This window comes from Falco biarmicus, chromosome 10 (assembly GCF_023638135.1).
Source record: "Falco biarmicus isolate bFalBia1 chromosome 10, bFalBia1.pri, whole genome shotgun sequence".
Taxonomy (NCBI): domain Eukaryota; kingdom Metazoa; phylum Chordata; class Aves; order Falconiformes; family Falconidae; genus Falco; species Falco biarmicus.
In genome coordinates this window covers 29,108,674-29,123,892 of record NC_079297.1, presented here as the reverse complement: position 1 = coordinate 29,123,892, position 15,219 = coordinate 29,108,674, and the positions used below count along the sequence as shown (strand labels likewise).

Here is a 15,219-nt window from a genome sequence, read left to right as displayed (position 1 = left end):
GCGCGCCGCCCAGACCGCTGCGCCGTGACCCCGCCGGGCTGGGCGTGGGCTGAGGGCTCGCCGGCGGCAAGTGGCTGGGGCGGCACGGCCCCGCTGGCCCGGGCAGCCCGTGGGGGCCACCGGTACCAACGCTAGCGCCTCGCTTCGCGGCCCACCGAGGGCGGGGAGGGCCCGGGCGGGGGACGCCGCCCGGGCCCTCCCCGCCCTCGGTGGGCTTTGTCTCCTCGCAGCCCCCCTGTGAAGTACCCACCCAGGGGCTGGGGCTCCGCAGCACTTTTTCCCTCAGAAACAAAACGGCGGCAGGTCCGACCGATCTGCGCGCTCACCAAAAGGCGGGTGCCTGGGCGGGAATCACCTCAGCGCGCCCCGCTGGGACCTCTCCTGAGGGGAGCTGCCGCGGGGGCGACCATCGCCCCCCCTTAGGCTATGAGAGAGTAAAACCCGGCGGCGAGATAAGGCCGTGCCCCCCGGCTCTTACATTTCATGTCAGGGGTCCAGACTTACATTTCCAGGGTGTTTCCTGTCACGTTTTTCCCGGGATGTGCGGAACGTGCGGGCGCTGACGGCCGGGCGCGAGCGGCTCGCTGGGCGCTGTGGCGGGAACGGGGGACGAGCTCGCCCTCACACCGGCAGCCGCGGTCCCCTGCGGGCGCGGTGGCAGCGCCCTGAGGAGACAGCCCTGCCCTGCCCTGGGGCTGCCGCCGCCTCCAGCCCGCCGCGATGCCCCCCTCCATCCGGGGCAGGAGGCTGGCGGTGCCTCGGCGTAACCCTCCTGGCCTCCGATGTGCTGCTCTGGGCACATGGCGGTGGCTACCAGGGCAAGCGGGGAGAGTTCGTGTGGCTGTTGGGCTCATGTGGCTGTTGATAGCCTACAGATGAGGCCAATACCTTTGGGTTCTCACTCTTGAAAGCCCAGTGAGCTTGCTAGCAATCGCAGAGGTGCTGGTGATAAACAGGTTGTCTGACAGTACAGCACATTTAGTTAACCTGTGGAGATAGCCAAAACGTTCTGATGAGCTTCCGTGTATGTCCCGTTTGACAGCTCAAAGAGAAAAAACAAAGCAAAGGACATGGCTGCACTGCAGCAGCCCTGGGTACCGGGTTGCACGTGGAAATGCAGCAAATTCACTGGCTTTGCTCCTGACCATCCACTGTCATGTGGGACCCAGCAGACAGTCACTAGCGGTGTCACAGAGACATTTCTGTTTCAAAAATGCATTTCTTATACCTCCTACTTCACTGGGACATACAGATACGGTGTCTTGCTGATAACCCAGAAGCAAATTGGTCAGGAAGCTTTGCCAATCAGTTACAGCGTTCTCCCTTGTGCCTTCTCAGCAGAGGGCAGCCGTCAAAATCTCCTTGGAGTAGTCAGCCTGGTGGCTTAACTGCTTTTAAGTAGTTGCCATGTAGAAAGATCTAAACTTAATAAAATTGCTTGCTAACTTTAGGAGCAAAGAAAAGTGCAAAATATATGCATTGAAAAGACTGAGTATACTTTTGAGAAAGAGATGCACCCTGTGGGGTCAGTCACCTCCTCTACTAGGTAGCAACTAGAAGAAAGAATGCTTTCTTCAGTTATGCATAGGCATTTTCGTTCATGAACCTGTATACTTTAATGACTGAAACCCACAAAGCTGTTTTCAAAAGACTGAGCTTTTTGATTAAAAGCATGTCTGAAGTAGCAACAACGGAATGCAAATCTTAATGAAGCCACACATTACCCCTGCGAGGCTGACAAGGATAAAGCTCGTTGCTGTGACTTCTGAAGGGGGATGTCGCAGTTCTTCAACAGCACAAAGCCAGGACATACAACAGTTTACAAAAGCAAGGGATAACGTTCCGCACAGCAAAACCTGCAGGGAAAGTTTAGAGATGCTAAGAAATTACCCAGGTTGGAGCTGAAATGGAACCTTAGGGTTATTGTATCTGCGCTCATAAGCAAGCTCAGTATGTAATGACAAATCTCAGCAGTGAAGTCTCACTGCTCTTTTAAGCCAGCACCTCTAGCAGAAGAGTATCACTGAACACTTTTCCAGGGCATTAACAAGTGCTGGATCAAGAGGAAGACGTTATTTATTGATTCCCCAGTCCTTGCTAGCGCCCACTCTACAGCCTTGCTTCTTCTTCCATCTAGACCAATATAGCCAAAGCTTGGTTAGTTTATAAAGCATGTCATAAGTGGCACATCTGAAGTACTCATAACAGGAAGGGTACTGTTCATCTGGGTTTGAACACAGCTTATGTACCTGCGTGGACAGCAAAAGGAGTCAATCATCCGTAACTTACTTCCTTAACTTCCCTTAAGTATAGAGCAATCTGATCTTATAGGACAAATGAGGAAGTAGAGCAGACAGATTGTTTGCTCACCTAAAGGCTAATACAAAGTAAACTGAACTTTCATCCAGACCGCCAATAACATAATTCCCTCCGTTGCAGCAGAATAGCCTGGCTCCTCAAGGAGCCCACAGAGTAGCGGCTCTGGGAGCACATCAAGGCCTGGGTCTCCAGAAGGACCCAGTGAGCAGCCATATATTTATGCCAGTGGCAGAACTGTGGGGCTGCAGCTCCTCCAGGAGACTGAAAGCACACAAGGGACAATGTTGCCACACTCGGACTGTGCTCATAGCGCCAAAAAGGTGTGAAGGTTCACAATACCCTCTCCAGTCAACTCCTTCAGGAAATACAAAGGTCACACTCTGCCTGTGGTCCCTTAACCCAGTGTCCCTGTCAGTGAAGAGGGAAGCAGCCATGACCATGACCAGGTTTTTCCCCTCCTCTAGCAATATGCATCCCACCCTCGAAGCCTTGAAGGAGGCTTCGGTGTACTCAAACCTGTCAGACACAAGGGTCGCTTGAAAGCACCTCCAATGGGACCTCCAGAAACGGAATCAACCCTTGTTACTGCGCCCTTGGCATAGCCAAAGCTGGCTAAGTGCACACACTAACAGCAAGGCTTTTCTGTATGGAGCTTGACTGAGATTTTATATCATTTGTGGGGTGTCATTCTTGTATTAGTATCATCTTTTTGCTGATTTTGTACAGCCTACAGTATACAATCAAGTATATTCATACTCATGGCATACAAATTCAGCAAACTTTCTTTAAACCCAACATGAAACATGCTAAGGCACTTCCACTGGCTTCAAACAATAATTTTCCTGCATAATCAGCACAGAATATCTGCCTCAAATTGACTCCTCAGCAATGCCTATAGATTTGAGATCTTTGCTTTTGGAATAAAACTCAGCCTAAGTGTCCTGGTTTCAGCTGGGATAGAGTTAACTTTCTTCTTAGTAGCTAGTACAGTGCGGTGTTTTGGCTATGATGTGAGAACGATGTTGATAAGGCATTGATGGTTTTAGTTGTTGATGGGTAATGTTTATACTAAGTCAAGGATTTTTTGGTTTCTTGGGCCTTGCCAGTCAGAGGGCTGGAGGGGCACAAGGGACTGATAAAAGACAGGTCAGCTGACCTGAACCAGCCAAAGAGGTATTCCATACCATGGGACATCATGCTTGGTATAGAAACTTGGAGGGTTAGCTTTGGGGGGGGGGGGGGGGGGGGTGTCATTGCTCGGGGACTGGCTGGGCATCGGTCAGCAGGTGGTGAGCAGTTGTACTGTGCATCACTTGTTTTCCTCTTCCCTACCTTTCCACTATAATTGTTATCATTATTGTTATCGTTGTTGTTATTGTTATTGCTGTTGTTCTTACCTTTTTATTCTGTTTAAATGATTAAATTGTTCTTATCTCAACCCTCGAGTTTTACATTCCTTTCCCATTCTCCTCCCCACCCCTCCGGGTGTGTGTGTGGGGGGACTGAGCAAGTGTGTGTGGTGCTTGGTTGCCGGCTGGGGTTAAACCACAACACTGAGTAAAAACCTGTATAAACAGCAACTAATCTTAATCTCCCTGCCAGAGCAGATACATACTGTAAAGTCTTTTGTACATATGGCAACACTGAGAGGTTGAAAGACATGCCCAAGATAATCAGTAAACAAGTACAAGCCCTGGATGTTCCTCCAGCCCGGCTTCCCCACAATGGGTATAAGGCAGCAAGCATCCTGAGGAGACCTTACACTTCAGAGGAGAGCCTGGTCTTGCTGAACTGCACAGCATTGCCTCAGAATATTAGTTTATGAATAATATTTCCATGGAACATTCTGTGTAACTTTTTTCAAAATGGAAATAACTCACTATTTATGAAATCAATTTTTAAAGTGGCTACTGTTACCTCATTGTGCAAATTCAGTGACTATTGCTCATTTCCAGACTGCATGAGAATGCAAGTGCTTAGGAAGAACAAAATGAGCATCTGAAGAAAGAACATTATGTTTTGTGCTAGCTTTGAAGCAGCTTTATACCTGCTGAAGCCCTTTCACAAATCACATCAGCAACAAACCCATAACTTATGTGCCAAAGTTTGCCTCCTTGTGAATTTGAGGGAGCTAATTTTGTATCACAAAAATGGCAGTTGTAGGCAGTAAGGGAACTCACAAGTGAGTTGTGTCACTACTATTGTTACTATTCCTCAACCAACATATGCTTCTTTCTGCATTGTTTGCCTAAGAGTATACAAAATACACTTCCCGTTTAGCCAAGGATTTTAGTGAGGGGTTTTCCAGCGTTTGTGGAAGTGTGGGATTTTTTTACTGGAACAGGAGACTTAATTTGAATCAAAGCAACGCTCATCACACGAACTCCTGCGGATAGTTTTCTATTCGGAAGAGTTAGATTCAGTTTCAACTTCTGCTGATCAAGGAAACGCTTGAACTCGCTGAGCCTGGGCTGCCTCTTGAGGTCTCCGAAGTCCAGCCGTGGTGGTCTGATGCAGTTGTGCAGCTCTGGCCACGACACAGTCCCGTTGCAGCCCACCTACCTTCCCTCTTCTTCCTCCCCGAGTCCACACGCCAGCCCCTCGCCCCGCGCCTTTCTGCCTCCCCGCTCCGTGGGGAGGGCAGCGGGACGGCGGCTCCGCGGAGCCGGCGGGCGGAGGGGACGAGGGGGACCACGGGGCTGACCCGCTGGCTCCGGCGCCCCGGAGCCGCTCCGGTCCCGCCCCGCGCTCTGGCCGGGCAGGTGCGGCGGCGGAGCGGATCCGGGCTTGCCCCGGCGGCCAGCTCACGGCCGGGATCCGGGCTTGTCCCGGCGGCCAGCTCACGGCCGGGGAAACCGCCTCGCCCCACGGAGCCGCGGCGGGGCCGGGGCAGGAGGCTGCCCGGCCGGGGGGTGCGCTGGGGAGCGCGGCCCTCGCTGTCGGCGGGTGCCGCCGGAGGGGCGGCAGAGGCCGGGGTGGCGGCTCCCGGGCCAGCCTGCCGCCGTGCAGGTAGGTGCCGCAGACAGAAGACTCCAGATGCCTGGACGCTGCTGACGAGCGGGAGAGGGAGCACCTCAGACCGAGTCAGCCGTGCACTGGGAAGTTTCCGTCATCCCTTCGCACATGCCTTTCCAGGGTGTTGTTATATACCGCGGTTATCTAGAAAGGCAGAGTCACGAGTACGCTCACCTGATTTTTGAAACACTTTGCTTGGGGCAAGATGAGAGCAACATCTGGCACACTCCAGTTCATTCCTTCCTCACGAGTATCTCTCACTGGGAAGAGGACCCCCACGCCCCAGGGCGCCGGTCTCCTGGTGCATCTCCCTTGGTTCCGCTGAGTTTGCATTGCGAGAACTGAAACGGTCTGTCTGGTGCTGGCTTCCAGCACCCCCTGCGAAGCCGGACCTCTGTATTTCTGAAGCGTCACGGAGCAAAGATGTTAAGAGACTGTAACACAACCACCACCACAACAAAACCACCAAAAGAAACAAAGAAAAAAACCCAAAAGGTAGGCAGGCTGAGGTTTTGCTGCTGGCCAGCCGGGAGAATGCTGTTAGAGACCTTGATCCGGCACTGGTTTAGCTTCATAAGCGGGGAAGTCAGTGCACGAACGCATATAAAGGTTTGCGGACTGGGGGTAAAAGGACCACGGCAGGTCCTCCCTGGCGTCCTCAGCCCCAGGCACTGCAGGGAGCCTGTCTCTGCCCCAGCGTGACACCGCTTCTTTGTTCACAGGCACAGAAGGGCGCTCCAACCTTCACCTTCCAAACCCATTTGAACTGTGATTTATTGGAATCGATCAAGTAAATCAAATACATTTTATTAGATGAAAAATGCACCTAAGCTGAGTCATAAATATTAATGATGCCTGGTTTGTCACCTCCTTACTTATGTGAAGAAGGCTGGCATTCATTACAGTTAGTCATTATAATTCACGTTGTCCAAATATGGGGTTATTTTTGGAACTTTGGTATTTGATGGATTTGCATGGATTTTGAAATTGGTTGAGTTCTAGCTCCCACTCCCCTGCTTCCACCCACCTAAAGGTAAGATGCCTGTAATGAGAAATTATGCTACAGAGCGTGTAAACATAATTATACATCGGCAGTTATAAAGTCTGTCCCCCGTAAAACAGACTGAGAGGTTTAACAGATTTTGCAAGTTATGCCAAGACTCGGAATCCACACCTAAAAGCAGTCGTTATAATTAACAAAATACCAAGGGGGTTGTTTGAGATAATTTTCAATAATCCTCTTATTTTTACCCTAGTATGGGTTGCCCCCAATTCACGCTAGAATGATTAAGAAGTGCTTGGGATGTGGGGGTGGGGGTAAGTGTCAAAGAAAAATCGCCCGGCCACGCCAAGGTCCACCCACTTCCCCCGCGCCGCTCTATAAAGGCGGCGGTGGAGCGCAGCTCGGCGGTGGTTACTCCAGGCACACAAAGGAGTTCTCGCTCCTCAGGAAACCCTGCAACTTCGGATCGCTACTACAAGAACATTTGTCTCTGTGGATTATCCTTACTGTCAGGTAAGAACTACTTTTTTCCTGCCTCGGCGGCAACAACAACAACAAAAAAAAGAGATGCAGGGGAGGTGGAGAGGAAATGAAAATTTACTAAATCTGGACTGTTTTGAAGAGCTTGGAGTTATGCTGCAGAGTCTTGCACTGGCTTTTGGCATCAGCTGCAGTTTACAACATAAGATCCAGAACTAGCTGGTTTTGCGTATGAAGTGGGAAGATGAGCTATTAGGGGATCAACTTCCAGGCAGCAAAAACACTTGCTGGAGTTTGGAAACGATGCGTCTGATAGCCAGCTCTCCCTAATCTCATGGGTTTGCTAAATCCTAGTGCGAGCCGCTGGGGGTATTCTGGAAATCCTGCTGCTTTCCAGCCGCCTCTGCAAGTAAAGCTCTCGACAAACGTAAACTTTGGAGGCTCTGTTATTTACTCTGCGATAAGTTGCTGGGCAAATACTAGCTTCTGGTTCATATCGCACACAAAGTCCCCGGTAGCCTGGGGGCTCTCCGAGGGAAGGAGCTCTCTGCAATCACCAAAAATGAAGGACAGTCCTTAGTTGACTTTTATTAGCAACCCTGCTTACAGTTCTTCTCTTTCCCTCCACCAGGAGCCCAGCCAGAATGAAACTAGTTCACGTAGCCCTGCTCTACCTCGGCTCCGTGACCTTCTTCGGGGTGGATGCTGCACGGGTGGATGTAGCGACAGAGTTCAAAAGAAAGTGAGTACGGGAGCGCCCTCCTGCCAGCGCCCCCCCCCCCGCGGGCCCCCCCCCCCCCCCCCCCCGGGCTCCGGCCGTGATCGGAGGGACTGGACCTCCTGCGGGAATTGCACAGCTCCTTAAAGGCCTCATGTCCCCCCGCGCCCCCCCACCCCCCCAAAAAAAAAACCCCAAACACCCCAAAACCCAAAAAAACCAAACAACAAACCACCACCAAAAAATCTCGGCGCTGGCAAAGATTATCGCCCCTCCAATGTATTTGGTTTGGCTCCCGCCCCGCAGGCTTGCGCTAACAGGCTGTCCTCTTCCCTTATGCTTCTTTCAGATGGACGAAATGGGCATTGAGCCGAGCCAAGCGGGACGTGAAGCCTTCGGGCGCGCTCCGAGGGCTGGGGGCAGCCGCCAACGTGCAGCTGCTTATACGGACCCAGGACGTGAAGGAGGATCCCCGAGTCTCGCATCCCAGGTAATTTTCCGCCCCTTCTGGGCTCGGGTACTTGCTCGAGGCAGTGGAAACTTTTCAGGGTCCCCACGTTTCCGGGTGTTTAGGCTTATTCTCGCAATAGATCTCCCGAGCCCCGGGACAGGTCCTGCCCGGGCTGCACATCGCGCTGAAAGCAGCCTCCCGTCTCCCTTTCCCCGCGCTCTTCAGCAGGCGGGAGATAGCAGCGCCTGTACTGTTAAAAGTCAAATATAAATAGTAACTTGAGCTCTGGATCCATAGATAAAGTAACAGCCGTGAAACGGCGGGGCCTCTCCTCCCACCGGCAGCAAACTCTGCTCTGCGAGCGTATCCGTCCCTCTCCCGCCGCTCGGCGGAGGGCAGAGCCGGGGGGTGCTGGGGGTGGCGGTGCTGGGGGTTTTGCATCGTAGGGACGGGCCCGCCTCCAGCCCGTGGGCTGCCTGCCCTCCCCGCCCCAGACCCACCGGGTCCCCTCCTCCGGGTCCCCCCTGCGCTGTTCTCATGCCCGCTCTCTCTTCCTGCCTCGCAGCAGCCGGGAGGATGCTCACATCCGCGTCAAGCGCTACCGCCAGAGCATTAACAGCTTCCCCCACTTCCAAGCCATCCGCACGGGGTGCCGGTTCGGGACGTGCACGGTGCAGAAGCTGGCCCACGACATCTTCCAGCTGACGGACAAGGATAAGGACGACGCCGCCCCCGCCAGCAAAATCAGCCCCCAGGGCTACGGCCGCAGGCGGCGCTCCCTGCCCGAGCCCCGCAGCCCGGCGCGCTTCCCCTGGGCCGGCCGGCGCTCCCGGACGCGGCGGCCCTTCGCCCCCGTGCTCGGGGTCTGAGCGCCGCGCTTCCCGGCCGAGGCCGCCTCGGACGGATGGACTGTGACACGGACGCTCCGGAGGGCCGCCGCCGCCGCTCGGGAGCCGCCGCCAGAGTTCGCGGAGAGCGCCGGTCCGGGCGGGACCCCGGCGCGCCCTCCCGCGCAGGGGGCGGCGGAGCGGGGCGAGGGGCAGCCGGCGCGGACAGGCGGCGCGGGGAAGCTGTGAAGGCCGCGTCCCGCCGGGGACGCGCAGGGCTGCCCCACCACCCCCGCCCGCACGACCGGGCGCTCACGGACGCTTTACCCTCCCCGGCCGAGGCACGGCCGGCGCCCGGGACTGGAAGGCGCCCGGCCCGCGGCCTCCGGAGGCGCTGCTGCCGCGCCGGCCGCCATGTCGCCCCCTGCCCCGCCGCTGCACCCGGAGGGGCCGGGCCTTCCCCGCCGGCCGGCGGCGCTCCGAGCTGCCCGGGCCCCGCTACCCCGAGCGGGGTGGCTCAGGGGCGCCCCGCGGCCCCGGCCTCGCCCCCCGCCCCGAGCGCGCCTAGGGGCGCGTCCCGCCCCCGGCCAGGCCGGCCACATCTGCTCTACCCTCTGCGTTATCTGCACCCGGCAGGGAATCGGACACTCACCAGTCCCTGCGGGGACTGCGACATACTTGAACGTCACAGAGAGGAAAAGTGCAATTGTACGTGGTTTTTGTTAATTATAAGTGCGGTGTGTGTGGATCATGAGATACGTATCGGTATTTAAGATTGTTCTGTGTCATGTCCTGTTTGTATCTTTTTTTGGAAAATATATTTTATTTTTATACGTTTTACATATATATATTGCATAAGGGCATTTTAAATCATTGTATCCCTCTATTTTTCATATCGTGAATGTCAAACGTTAAACTTTTTTTTTTCCCATACCTTTTTTTTATCTTGCATTCCAGACTGGTGAAAGATGTAGAGAATGTATCAGCTGTTCTCCATGGGTAATATGTGAAATAAAATAAACACTATTACATAAAACAGGTCTGTTATGTTCTTTTTAGTGGGGGCAGGTGGTAAAGATGAAGGATTTCTTACTGTGGTCAGCCCTACCCTTATATCCTAGCACAGCAGTTCTGTGACAGCCTGAAACTCTTCAGTTACAGCCTTTGTTAGCAGCCACCTTATCTCGTCAAATCAAGTAAACTCGATGGCAAGCACGTATCTTAAAATCCCAGGGCAGATCTGTTGAGAAGGCTCTAAGGCCTTTTTCTACCCACATGTTCCAGCCAGGGCTGAAACGTGTCACAGCTTGGATTGATCCTGCAAGTTTATTTTTTGCCATAATTAATCAGAGAAACAACTGCACACTTCAACATTGCACAACAAAGTAACAGATTTATTGAGGGAGGACGTTCCAAAAATGGTCGTGGCAGCTTCCAAGGTTATTTATGTTGAAGGATTTCCTGGGCCACAGTTCAGGTTAAAGTTAAATGGTGACCAGTTCAGTGCAGGCAGAACATCTTGGATAAAAGCTTAGCATTAGGGATTTTGTTGTTTTGTTCTTTTTTTTTTTTTTCTGTTCCCCCCTTTTTTTTAAAAAACGTATTCCAACCGCAGACCAGAAAACAAATGTGAAACTGAACATTAATGTACCACCAGCACCATCTATTGGTATCTAATCTTTGCACTCCAAGAAAACAAACCTAAAAACTAAACAAGTGTAATAGAATAACACCCTGGGTAAAACATACCCTTTCCTCTGTTTTACAGTATCTCTAAACATAGTTAACATATACGGGAGGGGACTGGTAGAGTAAATGAAGTGGGCATGTTTTTTTACCCAATACTAAATGCCTAAGGAACATATATTTAAAATAAAAATTCAGCAGAACTGTCAATGACACCTTTCCAGGAATACTGTTGCAAAAAACCTTGGGTAGGAATCCAGTTGAATAGATACCAGGCATATATTTATAATAATTTTTCTTTCCAAAGTTTTGAAGTTCTCCTCAGAATTGCCTGTTTACTTTCCTAAGCATTTTCAACTTAGAATTTTGGAATCTTGAGAGGTGGGTTTCCCACTTGAAATATTTTGTTTGTTTTTTTTTTGTTTGGTTGGTTTGGTGTTGTTTTTTTAAATGCACATATATTGACACTAGTTTTAATTATCATCTGTTAACAGCTGGAAAAGAATTTACATCTCTACGGCTGATGGCCTTTCTGATCCAGATTTAGTATCTAGAATGTTTTACTTATGGGTTACACAGCTAGCACCTTTGCCATCTAAACTGGGGACGTAGGGCTGGGATTGGGCTATAGTATGCCTAAGTATGTACTTCACAACTAGCTACTCTTGTTTGTATTGATCTTGTCTTCATTTACTGCCAAAACTCAGTCCTCACTTAAAATACCTTCTCTTCCCTCCTTTCCCTTTCACTGATAAGAAACACTTTACTCAAAGCTGAAAGATCCTTGAACTAGCTGGACAGGGCTAAAAGCAGCAAGCTGGTGCTGGATGGCATAATCCTGTCCTTACTGGAGCTCACCAAGTGCAATTTCTGTTCGGAAGGATCAAGAGCACCACCTGCCGCGCTTGTAGGGAGAAGCAAAACCCCGGTATTGCAATAAACAGCATCGAAAGAAAAGAACGATTTTTTTAAAATAAGTTCCCTCCACCCCCCTCCCCAGTCTTTGAAACCACATCTTTTGAAGCATGAAGACCAATGCTGCTGAACTAGACATGCCAGAAAGTAGTGAGTAGCCCTGTGCCTGGAAGGCAGCACCTTCTTTGAATGTATCAAGCTGAAAAGCAAACCCTGGAAATCCTATGACCATGGATTTTTGCTAACCTAGCTAGGCTAGGCTAGATAGGCTGGAGGAGAATGATAGAGCAGGCAGGGATTCTTTCCCATTGCACAGCTAACCTCGTATCCCAAACTGAGTTCCATGTTTTGGGGAACTGGTCTGTAAGGCCTAAAATATAGGGAGACAGCATTCACCCCGCCTCCTCCACTTCTGCACCTGCACCAGGTGAAGAGTGAAAGCTCTTCCTCCTGCCCAAGCAGGGGACATTTCTGTAGAACTTTGGCTAAGCATCTTTTCACTACAAACATCCCACAAAGCAAAATGTTGGGCGTTAACCTTTAAACAGTAGTTGAAATCCATACATGAACTAGATTCAAATCTCTGAGTAGTGTGAGGATTTTAAAATCCCTGAGGTTTCAGGGAGAACAAGGCTGTGAAACAGTATCAGCCCATGAGAGCAAGTATCCTCTTAAAGTCCTAGAAGTTCAAGAAGAGCTATGCGCTTAGGCCAAGGACAGCTTATGCTCTAACATAACAGATGAGAAGTGGAAGATGTCATCAAATGCCTCCAAAATCAGGAGCACCTGTTTACACAATACCTTAGTTAAGTACTATGAACTTATGAACAATCTGGTGTCCCACAGGCCAGCATTTCAAAGGCTGCTTAAAACATGACTATAAGTTCAGTTCAAACAAGGTTCTAAATTGAAATGAAGTTTTGCAACAGTAAATATGTATTGGAGCAAAAATTCATTCTTGTCCACCAGTTCGTTCAAGAGCAGATGCCAAAGGAGTGGTCACCATTCTCAGCAGAGCCTCCACAATGAAGTGTCAGAAGAGTTCATGGAATATTCTTTATGAGTTATTATTTTGTTTCATACCTATGCTAGAGACACCCTATGGCAAAGAAAAAGTACATCACTATAGATTATTTTTTATTACCAAAATAGATTCCAAACGTTATTTTTACCTCAGAAAGATTTTTGTGGCTCTCTTATTAGTGCTATATGGAATGGTGGCAAGGGGCCTAAAATGGTAATCTACACGCGCTTTCCCATAAAGTCCTAGTGCAAGTCCCCTAACCTCAAAGAATGAAACAAGTAATTATTTTTCTTTCTCCAGTTGGTACCACAAAACTTACTTTAAACAGCCATGTCACATGGAGGACTGCAAAAAATATTTGTTCCCCAGTTACATCAGAAAGTGGTCAAAGAGTTCTACCACTGTTACCTAGGAACAACTTCTACTGTATCCAAAAAGTAGAGACACCGATGTACTTTCAGATGATTACCAAAATCTGCAAAGCATCCTGGTCTGTGCTAATAAGAACTCCAGGCAGGTGCCAGATATAAACTTTTTCTGCAAGTGCAATGACAGGAAGGGGAATACTAATGAATACTTTGGCATATATGAAGACTTTTCTGGCTCATTTAGTACCCAAAGGACAGCAAGTCATAATTAAAGCCAATAATGGCAACTCCAGCCATCCATCCAAATATTTTCCTTGCGTCGTCAATACACCGTTTTATATTATCTCACATCATACTTAAGTAGTGTAGAGCACACAGGCATCAGGAGAAAAAATTCCAGCATGACTGAGTACAACCAATGACTAAATCCAATTATTCCTAACTAAAATTTGTTTATTGTGTCACAAGGATTTGCTTTTATTATCCAAATATTTCTTAAAGAATGTTTTTTTTTCACCAAATAATTTGTGTCAGCTTTAAAATTGTTTGAATTTTTAAATACTTAATTCTTTGGAGCAGGGCCATGTATCCTTCATGAGGAGGAACACAATTTGTTCATGAGGAAAAAGAGTTTTGCTGTGTAAAAGCCTTTTTACTACATGCCATATACACTAGTCAAAATGCTTGACAACTCTAATATCTCCAAATGAAAAACAAATGGTTCCATTAAGACTAGAATCAATGTTAATGATTTGATAAGACTGGAGTATTTTGCTTGCAAAATTCCCAGCAACAGCAATGAGGGCGCCAAATGAAATCTTTTGACTTTGATTCTGAGATAACTTCTACCAAACATTTAATTAGACCTCCTTGAGGCTCCCATCCACTTACAAAAGCCTGGGGTTTTCCAAAGTCAGGAAAGATCAGTCCAACCTAGCTGAACGCAGATACTTTCTAATAAATTCTGACTGTCAGAATAGGTTTGCAAAATAAATATTCTTCCAATACCTTCAGTCAACTATCACTTCCCAGATCTGTCACTTTTTTTGTGTGTCACAAATTACATGCAACTTTCCCAGCAATTTTAAAATGGTTTATTTTTTCTTCATACTTTGTTAACAGGGTATAAAAATAAGCAAACAAATGTTGGGGTCTTAATCTCTTATGTCCAGTATTATTGGCAGAAACAGGAGAACAAACATAACGAACCTTATCTGTTAGTTCAGGAGCAAACCAAGCAGGTCATCAAACAAGCTTGATTATTGTCCTTTTTAATAGATGGTTACTGTCACAGGAGTTATCACGAAACCGAAACACTCAAAGACTAAAAGGCCACCATGTAATTCATCCCACTGCTATTACAGGAGAGAATAAAAGGGTGTGGGGGTTCCTCATTTCCCCTTACATGACCTGACTCTATTGTGGCTCTCTGCTAGAAAGCAGCAAACTCTCAGAGGTCACTACACTTCCCTCCCTGTATATAAGGACTCCGGAGCAGATCTCAGAGGCTACACACTGGAAGAAGACAGCTGCACCTTGTAAAGTGAATTCATTCTCTTTAGAGTCAAGGAAAAAGCGACGGACTTCTAAGTCACTTTTTCTAAGTCATTTTTTTCCTGGGGCTGTGCAGCTCTGCATCTCATTCTGCATAAGGAACAAATTCATAGTCTGGCCCTTTGTTGATAAACAACATGAAAAATATGCAACTGGCATATATCGTTAGCCTCCTTACTGCCTACAGACAGCAGGCGTTCTGGTGGTGATGAACTGGTGAGCCAGATAGGAATTTCAATACCAAATCCCAGGCCTGAGACTGATCCCATCTAATTGAAACAAAACTTCTACTGACTTCAGCAGGAGAAACAACTAAGCCCCAGCTTTCTTTCAAAAACATGTCTATTTTTATACTGAAAGACTGTATTGTAAGTTTTGCTTTATATTTCATTTATTCACAAGTTCTGGTTTTGAAGACTGAATAAACTACTAAAAGGTAGAAGTCAGGGACAGGAAGGCTATCAAAAAGAGGAAACTCAAATCCAGACTCTCAGTTCAATCTGAAATGAGTTCAGCAATGTATGAACATCGCTGCTCCTCTTAAGTGGATGTGGTGCTGCTGGCAATGACAACTTCAAAAACATACATGTGTCAAGTGCGGTGCTAAATGTGCTCATGCGTAGGGATCGAATCCCAGAAAGTTCCAATGTTCTTGTCCGAAACCCAGGCTTCATTTTTTATTTAATGCAGTAGGATTTTGGAGTGTTTAAAACACTATGACTTTGTATAGTAGCATTTCCTTCCTCCTCAATCTCTTTGCTTTTTAAAACACATCTCATCACCTGTTTGAAGCCTGCAAAAGGGTGTATCCAGACAACTAACTCAAATGAGAGAGTGGCGTACATAGCTCACAGCAGAG

At 48.9% G+C, this 15,219-nt stretch overlaps 1 protein-coding gene across 1 annotated transcript; it reads left to right on the top strand.

Annotated features, from left to right (window-relative positions):
• The first annotated feature begins 6,632 nt into the window (after positions 1–6,632).
• Positions 6,633–9,849, top strand: ADM (adrenomedullin). The gene is made up of 4 exons (XM_056355048.1): positions 6,633–6,850; positions 7,449–7,559; positions 7,885–8,025; positions 8,552–9,849. Exons 2-4 carry the CDS (start codon positions 7,462–7,464, stop codon positions 8,853–8,855), a joined length of 543 nt encoding a protein of 180 aa, XP_056211023.1. The 5' UTR covers positions 6,633–6,850; positions 7,449–7,461; the 3' UTR covers positions 8,856–9,849.
• Positions 9,850–15,219: the final 5,370 nt, after the last annotated feature.